Below are 24,166 nucleotides of genomic sequence, written 5' to 3'. Positions count from 1 at the left end.
CATGGGGGCTATATAAGGTACAGAAATGACGTAACCATCTAAACAGCTTACATTTTTACGCATTAAAATGCTTACATGCTTGTGCTGCAGCTATTAAGGCCCTTACAATCTAATTTTGCAATCGTGCTCGCACCCTGTACATAGTGGGCCAGTTTGTTTTACAGGGTGTGTTTGGGCAATAGGGTCGAACGTAGCTGCGTCATAACGGAGCGAGCACAAAATATCTGCAATTTTGGGCCTTTTCTCTCGTGATTAGCAGCGGTGTGAGAATGATGGATTATGCTAATATGGCAGAGTGAGCTCTCTAAAACGCGACCACTCCCCGCTCGAATCGACAAACCGACTGCCGAGTTACGCCTCTATATATGAGAACCACCCGATAGGCTAAATTTAGCTTGCATTGCTTCAAATGCGGTTCTACAACCGCACTGCCGGTGCACGAGACACATGCATTGTACAGTAATAGCTTCTGACGTAATAGCTCTGCGCAAACCCTCAAGGTGGAGAGGAGTAATTAATTAAGGGAAAATGAGACATCGACCCAATCGTAGCAGTTGCTACAAAGGAAACCTGTACGGGTTCCTCGAAAGAAAAGCATCGCAGTTGAAGAAAAATTCATCCTGGTCCGGGACTCGAACCCGGGACCGCCATTTTTCCCGGGCAGCCGCTCAACCATCTGATCTAACCAGGCGGCTAGCAGATGGTAGAGCGAAGTTGAATTTGTCAACTGGAAGCAAAGGCAAAAATTTGACGTAATAGAACTGTGCAAACCCGCATGGTGGAGAAAAGTAACTAATTAGGGAAAATAAGCAATTGCTACGATTGGGTGGATGTTTCATCTTTGCTTCAGCTCTTACAGTACAGAATTTTTGATTTTGCGGAATAACGTTAAGGATCTTACTACACACAAAGAGTCAGTGAATATGATGGCTTTGGGTAGGTTGGTTTTCCTGATACATCTAACAGCCGACATTATTGCGTGTGCCTCAGCGGAAAAGATACTTGTTTCCGGGTGCAACACATCATAATATGAGAATGATGGACCAACGGCTGCAAAAGACACGCCAGCATGGGACTTTGATGCGAGAGTATAAAATTCCGGGCATCAGTACTATAAATGGAGTTCTAGAAAGTGCATTCGCACGTGTTCCTCTGGAGCGTGCTTTGTGACATGAATAAACGACGTGTCGCATTTAATAAGCTTCCACTGCCACGGCAGTAAAAGCATTGCCAGGGCCTTTAGACGGGGTTCTAAAAGTTGGACACCCATTCCATCATTGAGCTTCCTCAAACGCAGTGAGAAGGACTCCTTTGATGTGGGTCAATTGCGAAGCAATGTGGTGCATGTCATATAGTTTTTAGTAGCGTAACACGGATGGTTCAGGATTTGCGTGTACCTTTAGAAAGTATGTAAAGCTAGAGTATGACCTTTGCAAGTATAGTGGCCACTCGTTCTATTCCATGCACATGCGTTGCACAGGACCTGTCCTGAGCACACCTGTGGCCAGGCGGATACCCAAATGGTGAATAGGATCCAGAATCTTCAACGCGCATGGTGCCGACAGAGTGGTGCACCACGGCACCATAGTCCAAACGTGTACGCATAAGGCTGTTGTACAGGCCCAATAGGCACTTTCTGTCGGTAACCCATCTGGTGTGCGACAGAAGTTTAGGAGGTTCATGGTCTCCATACATTTCGTCCTGAAATGGGGTATAAACGTTAGTTTTGAATCCAAGATAATATCGCAGAATTTATGTCCACTGCTGACAGTGAGCTCATCTCTATTGATAAAAATACTAGGGATTGGTGTTGCGCCTCTTCTTGGAGAAGATCAACCAAAAGCTTTTCTGCGTTTTCACTTTAAACACGTTTTCATCCGTCCATCCAGATATTTTGTTCAAACCAAGCTGCAACTGGCGTTCGCAGAAAGCAATATTGCATGATTTAAAGCCTATTTGCACATAGTCGACATATACAGAATAAACATGATGCATAGAATGACTGTATGAAGTGAATCCATTTTCACGACAAATAGTGTGCAATTAAGCACGATTCCCTGCGGCACAACGGTCTCTTGGGTGACTGTTCTAGACAAACTGTTGCCCACTTGTACACGAAACATGCGATGAGAGAGATAGCTTTCGATTGTGTTAAGCATGTGGCCACAAACACCCATTACGGAAAGGTCCCGAAGAATACCGAAACGCCATGGCGTATCGTACGCCTTCTCAAGGTGTCGTTTACACTGGGCTGCAGCTATCTTCCCGAACGCTAATATCTGTCATGAAGATCAGGTTGGTCTGTCTACAACGACATCTAGAAATCGCTGACGGATGAATTAAAGATAACGTCCTTAACATGCATGGAATGATCTGGCCAACAGAAATGTACACGTGTCATTGCCGTAGTTAAATAAGATCACTGCTGGCGGCTAACACACAACGTCAACCTTGTTGTGCCCGGGCCCTGAGAAAACGCTTAATAATTAGATAATCACAGCATATCAGGAGAAGGCATGACGTTTTCTAAGTATTACTCAAAGCGGGAACTGCGCTTTGACGGCTAGAACGCCGTCCCCTTTGTTCCCGACGGATGAACGGAGGCTAAACGAAGCACGCACCGCTGCTTCCACCGGGGCTTCGGCGCGTGTCGTGCGGGTTCCGCGTGCAGCCGTCCACCAGGTTCTGCGAGTCGCCCCACATGCACAGTTCGGGCACGTTGGTCAGCGCCAGCGGGAAGGCTCCGGCTGCCCGGAGCAACGCCACGCTCGGGGCGTCCTCCTTGGCCCGCCGTCCGCGCCAGAAAAGGGAGCCCGCGTCCTGTCGCAAGCCTGCAAGGCGAAGACATTCCTACTTGTCAACTCCCGGTGCCACACAATTACCTAACAGGAAGCAGGTGTGCGCAAAAAAATATATCGGAGTTTCGCCCGGAGTGCGAAGCACTATCCGCGATAGCCAGGTTCAGTGTTGCGCGTTGCGCTTGCGCTGTATGCAGGTGCGCAAGAACTTCGGGCACCCTCACAACCTTTAACGCGCCGTGAAGGGCATGTAATGGCATCGCACAGGCGCCACTTCAATGGCCGTAAATTGTGGCTGCACAGAAATTAAAATCACTTTTAGATTGTGAGCACTAATAATGTTCTCCCACTTTTTAATAGAATTAGAAAATGTAAAGTAAAAAGCACGGACTGTCAATTCAATTTCTAACGATTTTTCGTGCGCAGCAATTTAAAAAAATCTTTAAAAATAATAAGTGTTGCCATTTTAGCGTTTTTCTTTATTTAGAGACCGGTGACTTTTTTTTAGCGATATGACACAACAATTGGCGACATGTTAGTTCAAAGTTGTTTCGAAAATAAACTTGTAGAATGGGCTTCATTGTTTAAAAGTTCCATGTGTGGGGCCGAAATCGGTGGCTTGAAGCGTAGGCTCCGTAACCATGGTGGAGAAATCGCATGGGTTTAGGACAATTCAGTAATGCGTAGAGGGTTCAGTTAGCCCAAGGGACGGAAGCATAGTATTTGACCTGCACAAAGTTCACATAATTGTCATCATCCTATTGACATGCGACGTCGTGCAGCTGAAGTGCCGAGAACAAGGAAGAAAAATCACGGGCCGTTCCACTCTGTGAAGGAGGATGACCACCAAAGCTGTGCAGAACAGCACAAAGAGCTGACACAGAATTTTGAACAAAAGTGCAAAAACTTCATCATGATTATCGGCGGTCATCGTGACGGAAAGTACCCACATACACCTATTTCTTTACATCCGCGTTCATTCGTGTTACACATTCGTTCTACATGTCGTTAAATACATACATTTAATTCGACATATATCGAGGCACAGAATTTGAGAGCAATATCACCGCACCGACTGGTGCAGTGGGCCAGTGCCGTCAGCGCCTTCGCAGAGGAAGGTGCAGTATGGGAACGCTAGCATGATGACCGGCATCGCAGTGAGCTGTGGAAGACGAGGACGCCGAATGCGCAAGCAGTGGCACGATCACGTTCGCACGGTTACGCCGAAGGGCGCCAACGACCCGTCTGTGGTAGAAGACGACGACGAACGCGCGAGCAGTGGTATGGTGGCAGCAGTGGCACCAGTCATTGCTGACATGGCGTTTCTCACTATAGCACCTAGAGGGAAATCTGGCGCTACTGTCTATAGGAGTTTCCTAAGGGACGCTGTGCCGCCATGGGATAGAGGTATATGCGTCTGCGAGGCTTGTGTTGGGCTGGTGTTGTAAGAGGCTTCGTCCCAAAGCGTGATATGGCTACAAAAATAACGCGTTATTAAAGTAAAATCTTCATAAAAGGTTTTTTTATTCACCCATATTGCATCTTCCAATGAAGTTTACTCGCCTGCAATACATAGCCAAGCGAAGAAACGCAAGAACGGACGACAAACTGTTCAAAAGCGAGCCCGCTGAAACTTCTTACGTTTCATATAATTGTTCATGCAAAAAAACTCATAATTAAACAAAACATGTTTTTGTGTTATAATAAAGGTAAAACAGCATTTTACGTGCTATTTTAAGAGAAAATGAATAATTGTGACAGACGGAACGGTGCTTGCCAGGTGCGTCTTCAAGGTGTTCCTAATCTCCGAGAACGATGCCAATACGAGGCTACAATATACCGGCATTCCCATGCTTGGATGGTTGGATGTGGATGGATGTTATGAGCGTCCCCTTTGGAACAGGTTACGCCACCAAACTCTTGATATTATACTGCCTAATGTCCTACCTAGGTATAAAAAAATGAAAAAAGAAAACAGTGAACTCCCTCAGCCAAATTTTCTGACGCCCTATTGTCAACTTTGTTTGTGTACGCCTCCGTTGTTTGTAATTTCCCTATTTTTCTTCCACCAATCTTCCAATCGCCTCTTACTGATCTCTATTGCGGACATGTATAATTTTCCCCTGTTCTCGCTGAACCCAAGGGCTTCAAGGAGGCCAGTGGTGCCTAAATCGACCGCTGAGAAGATGTCTTCTCATTCTAATAAAAGATGCTCCATCGCTTCCTTAGCTTTATCGCAGCAAGCACATGCTTCTTCTTCCTTCTTATATTTCGCTTTATAAGTGCGTGTTCTAAGGCGTCTTCAGGGATCTCGCTTCGAGAAGTAATGAGCTTCCCTTTGATTTATCATAAGTTGTTTCTTTCCTGATTTCGTTTTTTCCTTTTAAGTAGTTACTCATGGCAGGTTTCTTTTCCATTGCCGCCACCCATGATATTATTTAAGCCTATCTGACTTTCCGCTTGACGTTCTTTGTTGCTGTGTTGCTCACCCTACAGGCCGCATACTTGCTGGTAAGCTTCCTAGTTCTTTTCCTTCACTGTGAATCAATGTTTTTCCTGTACCGATACCTCAACACTCTCTTAGCCCATCTACTTTCTTCCATATTCCTCAGTCGTGCTTCATAACAAATTTTACTGTGAGCTTCCCTCACTTCATGCATATCACAATGCAGCAGCTCCAGATTTCCCTGTATATTGAGAAACTATGATTGCTGATGATGGCCTTTGCTCACACAGATTTGTCGACGGACACGAAAAATGCACGGAACCCTAGCCATAAACAGCTTCGCTTTGAAAATTGCGATGGATAATGTGAACCAAGTACCCAAGTGATCATGTGAACCAAGGCTGGACATGAAAATTCATAACGACGAGCAGAACGAAAAGGTAAAAGCGCGCTAACGTTTCCACAAGAGAGAGAGAGAGAGAACCCTTTAATGAAAGGCAGAGATTTTAGCCGAAGTAAAGACATTGCTGATATGCTACTCTGTGAGGAGAAGGGAATTGGGGAGAGAAAGAGAGGAGAGAGGCGCAAGAAAAAAGAAAGTAGAATTGATTCTTTGTGGCAACACATGCTTTCTTCGGCAAAGTATATGGGTAGGCTTCTTTCTAAAGGGGAGAGGAGGTTAAGCCAAGTGGGTGAGGAAACAATCAAAGGTGTGCTAGCGGCGAGTGTGTAGAATTGAAAAGAAAGGAGTGCTATTGAGACGGCCGGTGACATGGCTATTTTAGCCGGCCGTGTGTTTTTTCGTTGAAGGGGCCTGGACGACGACGGGGGGAGATTATTTTATTCCCTGGAGCTATCGTGTCTCTCTGAAAGAGATTATAAAAGCAGCAGAGACTGGAGCTCGTGGCAGAAAAAAAGATGATTAAAATGCAATAAATATACAAATAAAAATAATAAAGAAAGCAAGGGAAAAAAAGGAAAGGCAGAAAAATACACTGAGCAACCAAATGAAAGATAACCAAGTGCTGTTGTCTATAGTTTGAAATTTAGCATAGCGGATAGATTCTAAAGCTCCCTTGAAAAGTTTGTGTTTCGGAAACGTCTAACCTGAAGTAATAGTAATAGTTTCAAGTAACAGTAATAATAATAATAGTGATAATAATGGCAATAATAATAATAATAGTAATAGCTTGAATTAGTAGTAATAATACTGACCAGCGTCAGTATTGTTCTATTCGCCAATGAGCATTTTCTTGCTTACTTTATTTCCTTGCTGAGAAACGTTCGAATGTCCGCGTCCAAATATCCCAGGGATGTGCCTTGCAATGCTTGTGTGTATCGTTACGCGTGGTCCACTGGATGTCCTGGGAACATACACGAAGTGGAAAGGGGAGCCAGTGGTCATTCGAAGGTGTTAGCGCGGGTGATAGCATAGCCTTTCCACGTAGCGATGCCACCGAGCTCTCATTTCTTTTTCCTAGCATGTCTAGCCTCGAATGAATAATATATTGATGGTGTACCCCCCGATCTCTTTATAGGGTCTCTTAATGATTGAATGTTGCCGGTATAGCGTGCCAAGCAACCCACAAATAACCTTTGACGGCAATGCTGTTCTTGACAGTGAACGGCAGCCCCAGCAACGGCTTTTCTTTGCTCATTTGGCTGACGCTCATTTTTCCCGATGCCACCAGCCGGTCGACCTCCTTGGCCTCCTCGAGCGCTTCCTCAAACCGCTCCTCGACGACAGCGTTGATGATGGGCTGCACCTCCCGGATGCGCCTGATGTAGACCGAGACGAGGTCGACGCTTTTGACCTGCGAGAATAAGGAAACGGCGTGTGAGGCAATAGCTCCCACAGCTTGTTCGTTCGTTTGCTTTCATTTTTCAGTCAGACGACAATACCAAGAATAAATTTGTCTAGTCCACGAAGCTGTTTCAAAGGCACGAATGCGACAATGTATCAAATCCCTTTACCATCCCCAATTTTGTATATATAACTCAGACAACAGAAGTGGTTGGATTAAAATTCACAATGAATTCGGGAGTCGGGTGGAATACCAGTACAAAATAAATGACAGGGAAAGTACACAATGTAATCACTTCAAGATATATGCTTACATCTATCTATTTCAAACGCGTAAACATCTATGTGTGCATACAATCAGTACAGAAAACTGCGACTTAAGATTTATTTCACTAAAATTATGAAAAATAAAAGAACATTCGCAGGGTCTCTTACGCTATCCCTAAGACGACTTGAAGGGTAAAGCCCAGGTGCCGATGCATTAAAGACGGACTCATGACGTACACATCCCCTTAATTCGCTTAGTCTGCTTCGCGTAGTCATCCCTCTTAATTCGCTTACTCATCCTCTTAATTCGCCTTGTGTACTTCGCTTAGTTATCCCTCTTCGTTCCAAAGGTCGAGGGTTCGACTCTCACCCAAGGTCGTGGGTTCGAGTGCCTTAACTCTATATAGAGGGAGCTCTAGCACCAGAGTTCTTTCTAGTATTTATCGTAGGAAATTATGATTCACGCACGCACCCCACACGGACTTTGGGGTGGCACCGCTAGATGGCGCAACGCATCCGTTGGGATTAAAGTCCCTTGATAATTTGAAAGTAACGACACTCTTTGAACTCTGCCGCCGCCGCGCGACCTCCTCGCCTCCTCCTCGCCCCTTGTGCGTTCCCCCCGCGGTAACCAGTTTTGCCCCCGTTTTTTCTGCTTGCCGATTGGTCTCCCTGCCGTTGCCCTTGGAAACGCGCGTATCTTGGGTTTTGCTTGTGTTTTTCTTTTTCGTTCGCGCCATTTACTCCTGAGCACGGCTGGCTCGGCGCTTTAGCTCGGCATAGCGAACGTTGTACGCCGTGTTTCCTGCTCTCTGTGCTAGCGCTATGCCGGGCTGTTGCGCGTATAACTGCAGCAATAAGCCTCAAGATGGCTGTGCCATCTTTATGATACCACAAGGAAAGCGTGAGCGCTTGCGCAGGAAGCAGTGGCTGCGTGACATTGGCCGAAAGAACTTTATTCGGACAAGGAACAGCGTTGTTTGCGAGCTGAGGCGTCTTTCTTAAAGCTCGTAGCACAGCATCCCGTAATGCTGCATAGTTTTTTTCGTTCTTCCAGCCTGCTCACCAGCGCTTTTGTTGCGGTTGTCCTCAGTATGCTTAATACTCCCCTCGCACGTCGCTAACTGTTGTTATTCAGTCGGAAGTCCAGCATTATAGATTCTGCTTTGCGCCCTGAAAAAATTAGTGGCAAATATACCCGTATATTGCAGGTGATAAGCGTTAGCTAGTCAACATTAAGTTTTTTTTTTAGTTTTAAGCCGGAAGCCTTTAGATCTCTATATTTCAAGGTCGCATTGTAAAATGGAAGTATCACGTGGCCCAAGGAAGGCCAGAGGTGACCCAAATCATGTCCACCCCTGTATAAGAGAATGATTACCCAATTAATGAATCATTAGTGATTGACATAAGGTGGATTAGGCAGGATTAATGTGATTAGAGCGTATTAAAGAAGCTAAGGTGGATTAGAGTGCGTTAAGAAGGATTAAGATGCATGAATAAAGATTAAGGTGGGTGGAGGAGGATTAAGGCGGATTATGGTGGATTACGGTGAAGGGTTGATGAAAGGGTATTAGGACCGATTAGGGTGGAATAGGGTGCATGAACTAGGATTAGGGAGGATTAAGGTGGATAAAGTAAGATTAAGGTCAATTAATGTGGATTAAGGTGAATTAGGGTTGATAAAGGGGGATTAAGACCCATTAGGCTGGATTAGTGTAGATTAAGGTGGATTAGGGACCATGGAGCTGGATTAGGCTTGATAGAGGTGGATTAGGGTGTATTAAGGTAGATTGGGACTATTAGGCAGGATAACGTTGGATTAAGGTGTATGAATAAGGATTAAGGTGTATGAATAAGGATTAAGGTGGATGGAGGATTAAGGCGGATTATGATGGATGCGGATTGATAAAGAGAATTAAGACCGTATATGGTAGGCTAAGGTGCATTAGGGGCGATGTACGTTGATTAGGTTGTATTAAGGTGGATTGGGAGTACTAAGCTGGATTATGGTGGATGAAGGAGCATTAAGGTGGATTAGGGTGGACTAAGGTGAATTAGGTTTCATTGAGTATTAAGACCGATTAGACTACCACAATCCTCCTAATGCACATTAATCCACTGAATCCACATTCATCGACCTTAATCCTCCTTCATTCACTTTAATCCACCATAATCCACGAGAGTCCTCCTTAATGCACCCTAATCCACCTTCATCGACATTAATCTACTCTAACCCTCTTTAATGCACTTTAATCCTCCTTAATCAACCCTATTGCTTCCTCATTCACTTTAATCCACCCTAATACACTACAATCGTCCTTAATTCACCTTGATCCACATTCATTTACCTTAGTCCACCCTAATCCCCCTTAATCTACCCTTATCCTCCTTCATTCACTTTAATTCACTGTAGCCCACCATAATCCTTAATGCACCTTAATCCTTCTTAATCCACCCTCATCCTCCTTCATGCACTTTATTCCACCCTAATCCACTATAATCGTCCTTAATGCACCTCAACGCACCTTCATCCACCCTAATCAACCTTCATCGACCTTAATCCAACCTTGTCCTCCTTTATGCACCTTAATCCACTTCCATCAACTTTAATCCACCTTAACGCTCCTTAATACACCCGAATTCATCTTAATCCAATCACTAATCATCATTACTTTGCTAATCATTATTCATCTCCTATGCGCGGCTGCACATGCTTTGGTTCGCTTCCCGCCTTTCTTCGGTCACGTGATATTTTCTGTAGCTCACAACGGGACCTTGAAACAGAGGTCTAAGGCTTTCGCTTAATAAACCACGCACAAAGGGATGTGTCACAAGCAATACTAGATCAGACGCACGAAGTAAAGCATCTGATCATGTGGCAGAAAAATTGTCTGGAGCATATAACTCGCCCCAAAGCTCCCTTTACATCGGTATACCCCGTTCATACGGCTTTAAGAAAAAACCAACCTCCTCATAAACGTTGGCTTCAGCATTATCGATGCTGTTATTAGCATTTCTCAAAATTTTGAACCCCAGTGGGGCGCGCAACTGGCCCAAAAGAACACGCCTCCATAGAATCCTGCGGCCCGTCCGCGGGAGCCCAGGAGGAATAGCGTGCCGTGCGCAGCCGGCGGGTGAGGAGAATCGAGGAGGAAAGCGTCGTGAGGAGGAGAGTGTCGCTACTTTCAAGTTATCAAGGGGTTTTAGTTGGGATAGCATGCCTCGATGTCCTCCTTCCTCGCCGCTCCGCACAGGGTGGCGATATTCATTGTTGGGTGCAGTGCCGCGCATTTCAAAGACGTCCGCCTTTGAGATGCCCACACCTTAGTTCGCGCGCGTGCCAAAGCAAGCTCGCACAGTCGGTCGCTGTGCTTCAAAAAAAAAAAAAAAAAAGAGAAGCTTGGATGTTGCGTACCCCTGTGCACGAATCATTCTAGGAATGGTTGCGTAAGCTTTCCGTTTCCGAAAGAGCCAAAACGAAGACATCTCTGGATTCTCTGGGCCCGTTTAGGGCTTGTAGTATACGTAACAAATCAAAATAGTAAATAGAGTGCGCCTTAAAGGTCACTATAGTTTATATAAATCCTACTACGCGGACGTCCTCGTTCGTTTTAGTTACACTTTCAACTAAATTATGTCCGTATGTGAAACGTTAGAAGCATGCGCGCGCGGCTCACTAGTTTAGGCGCACCTTTTATAGCACTCCGGGACTAATTACTTCTGATAGAAATAGCACCTCGTTTTCGTCTGTACAGCAAGTAAGCTGACATATCCGAGTTAAGCGATCATCTACCCTCCCCTCCGCTATTCTTGTTTGTTTTGCTTCACCCGACATTATTTAGTCGCTAAAGTTTATCTGTGATTGGTTTAGCCACGGGCCCTTTGGTGGCCGTAATCATCAATTATTTGCTATAAAGCCGGATGACCCGTTGAGTTTCTGGAAGTATTTATCTGCCATGAATAGAATAAAATATATTTTTCATTCGACTTGCAGGATCACTTTGAAAAAAAAAAGCAGCTTTGAGCAGGCCAGAGCAGATTGGTGTAAAATGTTGAGGCCAGACGCTGTGACACAAGTGTTCCCATTCAGAGGTAAGACAGCGGATTCTAGCTTGCTCATTAAATGAGAGAGTGCACATACAATAAGGGACCATTTGAAAGCTCTTAGGCTGACTGCCCTGCATGACTATTTCGCAAGCAGAAAGGTGTCGGTTTAAGGGATCTCCTCACAGGGAAAAAGGACGAGCACAAATACTTAAGGAGATACTTTGCGTCGAATTGAGACACACACAAGAAACAGACGACGCATGGGCGGCTTGTAGTTTGTCAAGTCACGGTTTCCACTTGAGCGCGACAGCATTCAAAAAGCACAAATGCTTTCTAATGAGTGTCCTGGAAATTCCAGAAATGTCATGTCGCGGTTATCCATACATGTCCCCCTTACCAATTTGGGAGTGCCTCCATTGTTGCTTTTCAGTAGAATTTACCGCCGTCAAATAACCGCAGCATCGTCAGGTCAGAGTACAGCTAGGCTGTTTAATCGGAGCAATACATTTTTCTGTGAGTCAGTGGTGGATATTGGTTGGAAAAGTGCAGTGACGAAGTCAGAAACTTGTTTCGGGGCTTTGTGCACGCACTTTACCGGGGGCGAAGAGTACGCGGAGATGGAAGAGGAGGCAGGCCGTATGCTAAATAAAAGTTTTCGAGGTGAGGGATTGGGGGGCACGTGTCCGAAGTGCAACCCCCTCCCCCTCCATCAGACTACGCCACTGGACAAGCATCAGCTAGAATAGCGTAACATTTGTCCACATATACCGAAGACGCTTTTCTCGACACGGGTATGATGCACAAAATTTGGAGCAAATGGGTAGCCTTTGTATTCTTGTAGGCTTTACTTTTCGGACATAAAGGTGATTAGCGAATATTTAGTATAATCCATTCGTTAGCCGTAACCACATAGATCCAGATATTCGCACCTGCAAATGAGGCCGCTGCCAAAAAGACCGAACTATTTAGTCTCTAAAAATCTGAGCATAACAAATTCAACCTGAAAATATTAATACCTTTGTTGTATAATAATAATACACACGAAGGTATTTTGTCATTACGCCTCCTCATGCTTTTCCCACGTTTCATTTTGTACTTCTGCAGCTTTGCTGAAGCATTGAGAACCGCCGAAAGAAAGAAGTCCGCCTGATTGCCTCCCATTGCTGGCATCTTGCAGAAAAGTCTCTCGTATTGCCCTCTTAATTCCACAAGTTGTACCATCCTCATACTCTACAAGATCACCTCATCCCCCATCCAATTTATGTATCCCGTCGCATCGATCATCAGTACAAAGTCGGCATTTTGTCATGCAAGACTAAGTTTCTCACAATCATCCCTGCCGTGAACCTCACGTGACTAGAACCATCTTCCCGCTGAAGTTGTAGGCCTTACTAATTATGAACAGTTTAGTGAAGCCTTAGCTAATATTGTATATACAAGTGCAATTTAAAAATTCATGTAACCAAATGTATTTGTCTTCTTGGTTTTTTTCTATTTACCACTCCCCCTCTGTAATGCTCTTGGCCCTGAGGGGTATAATAAATGAAATGAAATGTTTTGAAGAACACAAGGTGCCAATTTCTAAACTCAATCACGTTTACGCTAAGCGAAGCAGCTGTTTTTCAGCACAATTTGCCATCAGATCAGGTTAAAATAGAACATTTACGCGCTGTTGTAGAGTTCGACGCAGGAAGAGAGCTGAAAGTTGCACTGAAACTCTCCGAAGTACACTTCCGTGGAGACCACTTTACGAGAATGAAAGTAAGCATTGCAACGCATTTTCTTTTTCGAGAAGCCCCACACGCAATTCCATACTTGGTATAGGAGGGAGTACTAGAGCCGGAGGCAGAGACCACCGCGTGGTTCCTAGAACTTGTGTACAAGTGGTATTCACAAATGTCTTCTTGGCAACCATCACTCGCACTGAGCCTAGAAGACATGGGAAAATATCATGCTGCTGTAGACACACTAAGCCTGGCTGTTGAGTCGATTCGGGGAATGAACATGGGAAATACATGCCAATGGAAACCTCAGGCTGGCTTACTGATTGCCACGAATGTCGTTCTACACATACAAGATACAGAAGAGATACAAGAAGATACAAGAAGAGTGAAAGTTGCAGGTTTTTTCCGCACAGGCCGACTACTGCAAGATTCTGTGGAAAATTTCTGTTGTGCGTCTTAGGAAGCCGGTGCCCAATGCATATGATATGAAGCGTGCACTGAAGCTGGTGTGTGTCAGCCACATTTTGTGCACACCAATGACCTCGAGCTACGATGTAGCCGACTCCCAATATCTCATTGATGTACTGTCGCAAACCAAGCAAGAGTGTGCAGCGACCGATTTGAGACAGATAGATCACTCGGAAATCATATTCATTGAAGAATCGTCTTCAGTCGACTCAAATATCGAGTTTCACATACGAGGATTCATCTTGAAGGGCATCTTGAAGAGGATCTGTTAAGTTCAGCTACCAGTGAACGCGCACACCCAACGGTATTAAAAGAGCATGTCCGAGAAGGCGAAAACTTGCACTGCTCAAGTCGGGAATTTGCGCGCGTGTTGAAACACTATGAGAAACATTTCCAAGGAATAAGTGCTCGGACGGAGACGCTCCTTTCAATTGAGACGCCGGTACATGCTGTGACGGCCTATCCCCACAAGATGGTGCGTTGAGCTGTAGAACTGTGCCAGCACCACAGAGAGACTGTTCGAAAGTACCTCATCTCTAATTATTCCAGAATAAGGTTCCGCATACTTCTGAGGCAAATGATGGCGAGAACTGTTGACGGGCACGACAGTAAGACTTGCGCCGGGGCTAGTTTTGAATAATAATAATAATAATAATAATAATAATAATAATAATAATAATAATAATAATAATAATAATAATAATAATAATAATAATAATAATAATAATAATGTTTATTGCTACACAATATACAAAACAACACAAGCAGGCCGGTCTAAGCCTTAGTTGGTTTGTAGGACCGTGCCAATGAATATGATAGACAAGGCAAAAAGATGTACAAGAATTGATGAGATGAATGAAAAAAAATGAAAGGCAAAAAATTAAGAAGAACAAGATAACATTTAGTTATCTACATATAACAAAATTGAAGAGGTAAATATTGCGATGCAAAAAAAAACAATGTACAAGAGGGTAATTTTACTCTAGCTTCTTTAAGATGTGTTTGAGCGTTCTTTTTGATGTCGCGTTAAATATCTCTTCTGGTAATTTGTTAAATATGTCAGGCACATAAGCACAGCGTCTGGCCGCGCCATACCTTGTGGCTGAATGCGGAACTACGTAACGGACATGTTTTCTAAGCTCCCTTGCGGCGGCACGTTTTTGTTTGAAAGCGGAATTCCAGAAATGTTTAACTACAACTGTTTCTATAAGTAATGAATGGAAGTTTGGTAGCCCAAGTTCACGGAAGATGTTTGCAGATGTTACTATTGGGGAATTGTACGCAACGTTTTTAAGAATGTTTTTTATAATCCGGTCAACCCTGCACCTCCAACGATCCGAACAAAAGCCAAAGACTGTAATGCCATACCTTAACACACTGTAACCTAGTGCCTGTGCTATAATCTTTTTTACAGACAAGGGTGCAATACTTTTTGATATTAAATAACAGCCAGGCTACTGACCTCAGTTTGGAACAAATAAGTGATAAGTGATGTTGCCACGATAAATTACTATCGAAATAGATTCCGAGATATTTCACACAATCCACGTATGGAATAGGTGCGCATTTACAATGAACACTGAACAAGTAGAGAGGCAAGTTAATAACAGTAGTCTTAAGTGGGGAGCGAAAACAAACAAGTTTTGTTTTTTGGGCATTTACAACAATTCCATTATTAGAGAACCAAAGCATTGCCTTGTGCACGTCATTTTACAACATTTCAGTGGATGTTTTATAAGAAAGGTGTTTCGCTAATAATACAGTGTCGTCAGCATACTGGAATACTGAACATTTCGAAATTGCCAAAGGGAAGTCGTTAACAAAGATATTAAACAACAATGGCGACAAAATGGACCCCTGAGGAACACCAGCTTTTACCGACAGCTTAGAACTAAAAATGCCCTTATCATCGGTAGAGACTACCTGAAATCTGTTGCTCAAATAATTTTCGAGAACTTTGTAAAAAGGCCCACGAAATCCCCAAAAATGCAGTTTACTTAACAAGATTTGATGATTCAGGGTGTCAAACGCTTTCGCTACATCTAAAAATAGCGCACATGTGAAAAGATTCTGATCAAATGCCGAGAACAGTTCATCTGAAAATTCCTCAAGCAGTGCCACAGTACCACGCCCTAAAACAAAGCCAAACTGTCGATTGGTCAGGATAGAAAATTTGTTAAGAAAAGAAGACATAGCGTGGAAAAGAAATTTTTCTAAGACCTGAGCAATAATCGGCAATATTGAAATTGGCCGATAGTTTTCAATACTATCTTTCTTCCCTGACTTATGTAGTGGTACAATAACTGTAGTTTTTAAGCATTCTGGAATTTCGTCGCCTTCCAAAAAACCATTCAGTATATGCAGGATAATATCTGACAGTGCATTGAAATTCCTTCTGATGGTGTGTAAAGAAATTCCATCATATCCAGTGGGCTTATTAGGACGGAAACTGAAAATAATTGCCTCCAGATCACCCTTCAAAATTTTCGGAAGAAAACCCGACGCAGATACGGAATGCCCTAACGGTGAAGTGCTTGTATATGGAGAGACGGCCCTTTGGGACGCTTTAACAAAGTGCCTGTTGAAAGCATCAGCCACTTCTGTGGGAGGTTGTTGAAAAACACCGAAAATAGAACGGCTATTGGAACTCACTCCTGTGAGATGATTTACCAAAGACCAAGTTTTGCTTACATTATTTGAAGATTGTTGGAATTTATAAAAAAAGTAACGGCGTTTGGCGCCACGCAAAAGAGCAACAACTCTATTTCTTGCCGACTTGTACTCTAATCGCAGTCTTTGGTTTCTGGGATTTCTTTTGCAGCGTTTGCACAAGTTGTCTCGATACGAAATGGAAGCAAGAATTTCCGTGTTCATCCAGCAGTGACCCTTCCTTATCGGCTTAGCTATCAGCCGTGTGCAACGCAATTCAGTTTTTCATTTGCATGCAGAACCTTTCATATAATTTGGCCGAAGAATCTTCTTTGGCTAAGGATGACCAGTCAAACGAAACGATAAGGTTATCAAGCTTGGATTGATTAACAGTAGGGACAAGGCATTTACGCTGCCCAGATCCAGTTTCCACCGATAACGTTCTAGACGCGTCTGGTAGAACTAGACGACATGCTACGAAATAGTGGTCCGCCATGCGTTGTAGAATAGTACATGACCTAAACGAACAGCCGGGAGCTCTGACCGCTATGTGATCTAAACAAGATTGCACTAGGCTATTATTCCGCTCTAATTCCGCTCTAGTAGGAGCTGCAATTGTACATTCTAGACCATAAGCGGACAACGTAGATAAATAATCACAAACAGTCACTTTTTCAGGGCATAAAATATTGATATTCAAGTCTCCGATCAAGCAAAATTGTTCCACTGAGTTCCACTGCCGCAGAGCTTCTTCAAGCTCAACAAGAAAACGTGAAAGGCTGCATGAGGGTGGTCGATAAATCGATAAGATATGGACAGAAAATGACCTTTTACAAACTTTGACCATCATAGATTCGGCATGTACAAAAGATGCATCAATAGAAGAAACTTCACAGTTGTCGTTTACATAGAGAGCAATGCCCCCGCCACGACGCCCGCTTCGTGTGACAAAATGTGCGGAAAAGCCCTGTAATGTAAACGTATCAAGGCAAGCCTGGGAAACATTGATTTCTGTAATCACAAATGCGTCTACAAAGTTAGCTGCCGATTCAGCCTGAAATTTAAATTCGTCCCAGTATTTACGCAGACTGCGAATATTAACGCTCATAATTGTAAAATCTTCATCAGATCTGCACAGAAATTCTGTTTTAAATGAACTGAAGTCTGGTAGTTCACTGAAAGAAAAAGGCATGTTGGCTAAGCAATGTTTTCCAGGTCTGCTTGTTTACCAATTCGAACAAGAGACGCTGTTTCATCCTTTTTCATGAAGATCTTGCCTCCTTTCGTCCAACAAAACTGATAACCCTCCTCTTTTGCCTTCGTTCTCGCTTTCCAGAAGAGATCACGGTTAACTTTGGTCAAGTTATCATTGAAGTAGATCTTTGGAAAAGATGCACTTTCACGTAGTTTCTTCAACTTTCCCCGCGCTTCAAGCCATTTTTCCTTCCAAATTACAGATTTAAAGCGCACCAAGACCACAGGGGTACCACTGATTTTGACTTTTAAGCGGTGTACGGCTGCAATATCGTCAGATGAAAACCCCGAGAGGTACAGATTTGCTGCCATTTGCGTGATTGATTGTGTTAGGCTTTCATTACTTTTCACTGGCAAACCGTTGATCTCAAGATTCTTTAGTCTGCTGTACTGCTCACTTTCATTTTGCTTTTCTTCTAGCTTTTGTATTACTGCTGCCTGAGTTACCACCTGAGTTATTATTATTATAATAATAATAATAATAATAATAATAATAATAATAATAATAATAATAATAATAATAATAATAATAATAATAATAATAATAATAATAATTTTATTTCTGCCTCAAGAAATACAGACATGGGAGCTGCAGAAAAAGCTCTCCTAAACAGCTTGACTCGGCCGCAGCCCCGAAATACAAAGCAGCAGCGACAGGCAGTACCATCGCAGACATGACGGCTTCATGTTAAAAATGTAACAATATAGCAAGAACATAAGAAGACCAAACAAAATCTTATCTGCACTTACATGTGCACAAACCAAATTACAAGCGTGATTACACTTATTTAAGACAATCGTCACATAACATGCATCAAATAACAGCCCGAATGACAATGACTAGCGAACAGAATAAAGATAGAACCAAGAAAACATCCTGTATTAAGCTTAATTAAACCTAAAGATCACTCAGTGGTACATTCTTTTAGATATGAATTGCATATGGAACGTATATCCCGTTGGGTACAGGTAAACAAGTTTATGTTAGCAGATTCGTACGCGTTGAGAAGGGAAGCAAGTGTGTGTTGGAGGCGCTCTTTCCCGTATTGATGCGTGCTGTTGGCACCAATCAGTTTTTGGGGTGTCTAAAAGGGTAACTCTTTTTATTTTCTTGTAAATTTGGTAGATGCGGAATGTGACTTATATTATTTCTTATTTCTATTTTAAAAGGAACGCTGAGTCGATACTGATACAAATAGAAGATTTTGATTACACCATTTTTCTTGTTTCTTATAGCATGCTTCAGCAATCTTCGTCTTAACCAAAAAAAAAAGAAGCGGCCAATTTTTTCAGAAATTTCGGTAGTCTTCCAAGACAACTTCCACGTTTTCTTGTTTGCCTTCATTTTTCTAGTTGTGCCGCGAAAGAAATAGGAGCGGAAGTGTCACGCTGAACCCTAGTCATGTACATTATGCCTTTTTAGATGATCGTGTACTGACCATTTACTTTAAAATAAATGGTGCAATGTGGCAGGTCTACCACCAAATAGCTCCAAAATATTTGACAACCGTTATCGTCTTGCTGGTACGAACCCTCCAATTTCTCCAGATAGATAGATAGAATAAACTTTATTTTCTAACGGATATGGTGATCTACCCACCCCCCGACACGCAGGTCAGGGGGCGAGTGCCGCCGCCTCAGATGCAGGCTGGGAGGTCTTGGGTCCCCGCAGCCTCTTCAGCCAGTTGGACGAGCCGGAGCTGGAGCTCAGAGTCCGAGCTGCGCAGCAGGGTCTCCCATGTGTCTCTACTACCTATTTTGTGCGTTCCCCCGGGAGAGTACGGACATTCCCATATTATGTGGTCGAGGGTCCCTCTCGCCCCACCTATTGCTCCTGGCCTCGGGGAACATGTGGTTCTCAATAACCGGATGCGGATACGTATAAGTTTGCAGTCGTCTCCATGCGACTGCTTGTCTCTTGTTTAATTTTGGGTCTGGCGGGGATACCAATCTACGAGCCAATCTATAATGCTGCGGGATCTCCCCATATTTTTCCCCATTTATCTCCATGCCAAAAGATTACGCTTTTCAGCTGGTAACACGCGCCCCACTCTCACAACAAACTATGCACGCTGCGCTCTCTGGCCGTTCCGATTAGGCGGTGATACGAAAAAAATGATAACGCCAATAACGGCGCAAAAAGAAAATCGAGGCGTTAATTTTTTTGATGCCGTCGTCTGCCTGCCTTGGCGCTTATAAACAATGCGTTATTTTGTATTTTGGCTCAACATTATTATTACAGGACGTGGCGTGTTCAGCCATCGCCGAAGAAGAGAAGCTTCAGCCTACGGACAGCGTTTCCACAAGGGGCCTTGTGGTTAAAACTTCGCCTCCTTCCCGAGGTTCCCCTTGTTAGGCCGCTGCGGACTACATCGAATCTCTGTTTTTCTATGGCTCCCTTGTCGTTCTTTGGAGAAAACTGCATTATACTCAGTACCATAGCCATTAGAGCAGCAATGACCGCTTCGTTGGATCAGTAGAGTTACAGGACGACCTGTACTTCTTAAAAATAAACATGGAAACACTGAGAAAAAGAACAACATTTATTTATGCTACAATATGCAACTAGAAATAGCGCCTGTTTTCTAATAGATTTTGGGTCCTCCACGATTCTGTTTCACAGTTTCGATCGTCTTGGGAAGCGAGTCGTACAGCTGATTCACAAGGCTGGCAGCTGTCGGAAACGGTCCCTCTCCTCTTTATTAGCTAACCAAACCTCGTCAGTGGTGACTGCGGCTAGACCTGCTTTTTCTGGCTAGATTTCACTGATCATTCCCCATACATTTTCTGTGATATTTAAATCGGGGCTTCTTGCAGGCCATTTTAGCCTTGTCACACCCAAATTGTTCAGCGTGTGCTGCACTGCCTTTGATGTGTGGATTGGTGCGTTGTCCTGTTGTAGCCAGTAAAGTCCATCCGGGAAGGGGCCATCGAGAACATGCGTAATGAGCGCTGTCTCCAAAACGTCCATATACGTTTCACAGTTCATCTTCCCTAAAAATCGATGCAATGGTCCCAAACCTATGTGGCTGACCGCGCCCCACACCTGAACAGTGGTGCGCCCGCATGAAGGAGTGCCGAAGACTAAGGAATAGTCGTACCTGCGGGAGATGCGTCATCGACATATGCATTAAACTAATAGCTATTGTGCTGACATTTTTTTGGTAAATCAGCATGGACCATGTTAAAAATAAAGAAAGGGAAGTGCCTGATGTCAATTAATACTTCGCTGAGTACGGCGAACTCCGAGACCATGCAGGAAGAAAGAAAAGCATTAGTTGCAATGCTGAAGTTAAATGTTATCCTATTACATGTCGTAACTCCTTAGAAGCTTGAGATTACGCAAAAGGCGCTTTCATTTTCAAGCAATGCTGTTCCTGAATGAAGTAGGGAACTGTCCAGCGCTCGCAGCCAGTAACAACGGTGGGAATACGGGACATACCGGCAGTTGCGCGGACGCCACACCCTCCTCTGCTGGTCCCAACGGGTGCAGAACGCGGCCTCATCCGTGAACACAACCGCGCGCCAGTTGTTCGGGTACCGAGACTCCACCGCAGACGCAAATTCAAGTCGCTCATTGCGGTGTCTTTCATGCAGCATCACTTTTTGCGCTGATACTCTGCTCCTTGTACCGGCTTCGTGAAGCCGTCTCTTGATTGTCGCAAGACTGATATTTCCGAGTCCAACTTCGTCCCTTATTTCTCTGGCGCTGAGGTAAGGATCGGTCACAGCTGCTGCCACGATTAAGCGCTCCTCATCTTCTGATGTCACCCGCTATCGACTTGCACGGGGAGCATCACTAATTCGTCCTTCATACTAAGCAGCTTGAAGGACCCTGTTAGCTGTGAGCATAGGGCGCCGGGTACAGCTGCGCATATCGCTCTTCGGGACATTGTGCGCCCCGTTATGGCAATTGCGTGTCGCTCATCCGCTGCGAGTCGGGGAGCCATTGCGAATAGATTCTGCGAAAAGGTTTGACTTCTATGTCTAACACAAGCAGCTCGCATGCGATGTTGTCATCTCACTGGCCGATAACATTATCTGGGATTGGTGAACACTGTTTTTCATATCAAGTGCCGTGACAGAATCACGCGCGTTATCACTTACGTGCGCGATTCCCTTGTCATCGCGCGCAGTAAGAAGGCGCCCTCGGGTAATGCGCACAGCCAGTAAAACACATGCGCTTACTAAAATAATTTCGGTTTAAAGCGATGTGCGCCGATCTGCATATCTATTAGGCCGCGCATGCTCCTTGGCGCACCTCGTCAGACCCCGCAACTGCCGCAAGGCGTCGCCCCACAGAGCAAGGCCGGCTGCTCGTGCGCTCTACACAGACGTAGTCGCAGCTGTACTTCCCTCGCCGGCAGTGCCATTGTCGAATGCAGCGGTAAGTTTTGGATACTCCCGAGTGTGCACACTGTGAATCAGAGTGGAATGACACGCACATTTCAGAACGCAGACTGCGGGGTAAAACTAGCAACCACCGGCGGCGATCGGCGATGTAAGTGCGTCGGTGGAGTAGGTAGTCGCGAACGGCGAAATGAGCTTGACGACGCAACGATTTTTATGTTTACGTAGTTGTTCGATTTTACTCCGTTTATGAGCGCCTACTATAAAGGCACAAGCAGCTGTCCGAGCTGGTTGTGTGTGCCGCTGAGGCAACAACTGTCGAATCCGGAAAGTGTCGCCCTCCTTCAGTGATCGCGTTAGGTTTGCATAGACGCGTTCCGCGAGACGTTGAAAGGTTACTTTACCTTGCCATTTCTGATGTCGGCCGCAAGAGATGTAGCGGAACGCAGCAGAAGCTTGTCGGTGGCAGCTGGCAATGGCAGAGGCTTTTTCCAGAAGAACCATAGTGCAAACACCAGCCTGGCCACAGTGCACCACAGGTATACGCCCAACTCCAATAGCAGCTCACGACAGGTTTCTAGGATGGAATCCATTGCACGAGGAACGCCGTGTCAGAGTTTGGCAGCGTACACAAGTATACCGATTATCGCAGAACGTACGCGTTGAAGAGACTGCGCGCTATCTCGCTTCAGACGGGTACGGGCAGTGTATACCTTCGTATCAGCTGCTCTGGATAGCGCAGTCAAAAATAGCGGACAACAGACTGCACAGCGATCGCCGAGCCATAGGACGGTGGCCGAAGGGAGTACAGAGTGTTTATTGCTTATCCGAGCGGGTGGAGTGTTTCGGTTTCAGGGAGCGTTTCAGCGTTGCGAATGTGCCCGTGGCTAACCATGGACGCTTTATTAACACGTACACCCGTGAGCAAAAGTATATGGATCAGCGATATCGCGATAAAGCCGCTTTTTTCCTCTGCCTGAGAATACAACTTGGATTTGAAGACTGCAGTCCAAACTTGGCACTGCGAACTTTCCACTGTACTCGTCAATTTCAGTTTATGCACGTTAATTACAAAGAAATTCGGTCTTCGGTTTTTTCGGAGACCCTGTGGTCCGTACACTTTTGCTCACGGGTGTACCTGTCCGTGTTAACAGAGCGAATGCGGCATAGCGTTCTGTGACACCTGCAGCATGTATCGAAAGAGGGTTAACCGAGGGGCCCGATTTTTATTAAGCATATCAAGAGACACCAACAAACAAAGACACCGAAGGAAACATAGGAAAAATTACTTGTACTTACTGATTCAATTAAAGAAATGATAAATTAATGCAAATGGAAAGTGGATGAAAAAACAATTTGCCGCAGGTGGGGAACGATCCAACGTCTTCGCATTACGCGTTAGATGCTCTAACCAATTGAGCTACCGCGGCACGGTTTCCCATCCACTTTCTTCGCTATTTACGAGTTACTACTAGAACTAACTTTGGGAGTGTTAGCTAGCGCCACCACTCACAAACCTTGGCGGCGGATGTGGAACATAACGAGGGTCTCGAATGCGGCAACATTGATGCTTTCAGGTAGCATGTGCTGGCTTATTGACCAGTTGCCTTCACCCATAAAGATCACGTACCCGTGACGCCTGCGGCAGGAAGGACGTTTATTATTATTATTATTATTATTATTATTATTATTATTATTATTATTATTATTATTATTATTATTATTATTATTGAGCTGCCTTCACTTTTCATTTTTATCGTTTTCAGAAAATTGCGTTAGAGGGCACAGACGTCAGTCTGGGATCGCGATCAAAGAGCCTGATCACGATTCTCGGATCGCGATCGTGCGGATCCGGATCTCACAAGATTGCGATCTCTCGTGACCTTGTAGCAACACTCTATCCGGATCAAGCTCAATCCTGGATTGGCTCCGGTAGCGATTAGAAGTGTAAGTGTGACAGCTGTATTAGTCATTCGTCTAGGATGTCTTTCAACGTCTCCCGACAGCATCAGTTTTGTAGCAGACATTGTATAGCAAATTTCAGGCGCAATGGCCAAAAACTGGTAATGTACCATAACAGTACGTGCTGCCCAAGCCAGTAAGCAGCAGCAGCAGCAGCAGCAGCCTGCGTTGCCAACGCCGCATGCCACCGACGTGCTGTGTGACCAGAGGCCAAGGAAGCAGCAGCGGCCACCAAGGCCGGCCAGCGATAGCGGTACGTGCTTCCTTCGTGCTCGCTCGGGCACCGTGCGCCGGCTTCCGAGAGCGAGAGCGACGGTGACGTGGTGTCGCAGCGATGCCCTTTCCCCTCACGCAATACCTGGCGCGCTGTCGTGTCAGGACGCGTACCCTTTCGCCC

At 44.7% G+C, this 24,166-nt stretch overlaps 1 protein-coding gene across 1 annotated transcript in view; it reads right to left on the bottom strand.

The window, feature by feature from the left end:
• Positions 1-22,473, bottom strand: part of LOC142578353 (fatty-acid amide hydrolase 2-like) — a 37,708-nt gene extending 15,235 nt beyond the window's left edge. Inside the window, exons 1-3 of the mRNA XM_075687749.1 lie at positions 22,212-22,473; positions 6,839-7,058; positions 2,622-2,831 (exon numbers count right to left, since the gene is read on the bottom strand). Coding sequence (XP_075543864.1) covers positions 2,622-2,831; positions 6,839-7,058; positions 22,212-22,400 — 619 coding nt within the window. The 5' untranslated portion in view covers positions 22,401-22,473. The remainder of the gene's footprint in view (positions 1-2,621; positions 2,832-6,838; positions 7,059-22,211) is intronic.
• Positions 22,474-24,166: the final 1,693 nt, after the last annotated feature.

The sequence above is a fragment of the Dermacentor variabilis genome, chromosome 4 (assembly GCF_050947875.1).
Source record: "Dermacentor variabilis isolate Ectoservices chromosome 4, ASM5094787v1, whole genome shotgun sequence".
Taxonomy (NCBI): domain Eukaryota; kingdom Metazoa; phylum Arthropoda; class Arachnida; order Ixodida; family Ixodidae; genus Dermacentor; species Dermacentor variabilis.
Note: the sequence above shows the minus strand (reverse complement) of the source record. Positions and strands in the feature narration are given on the sequence as shown.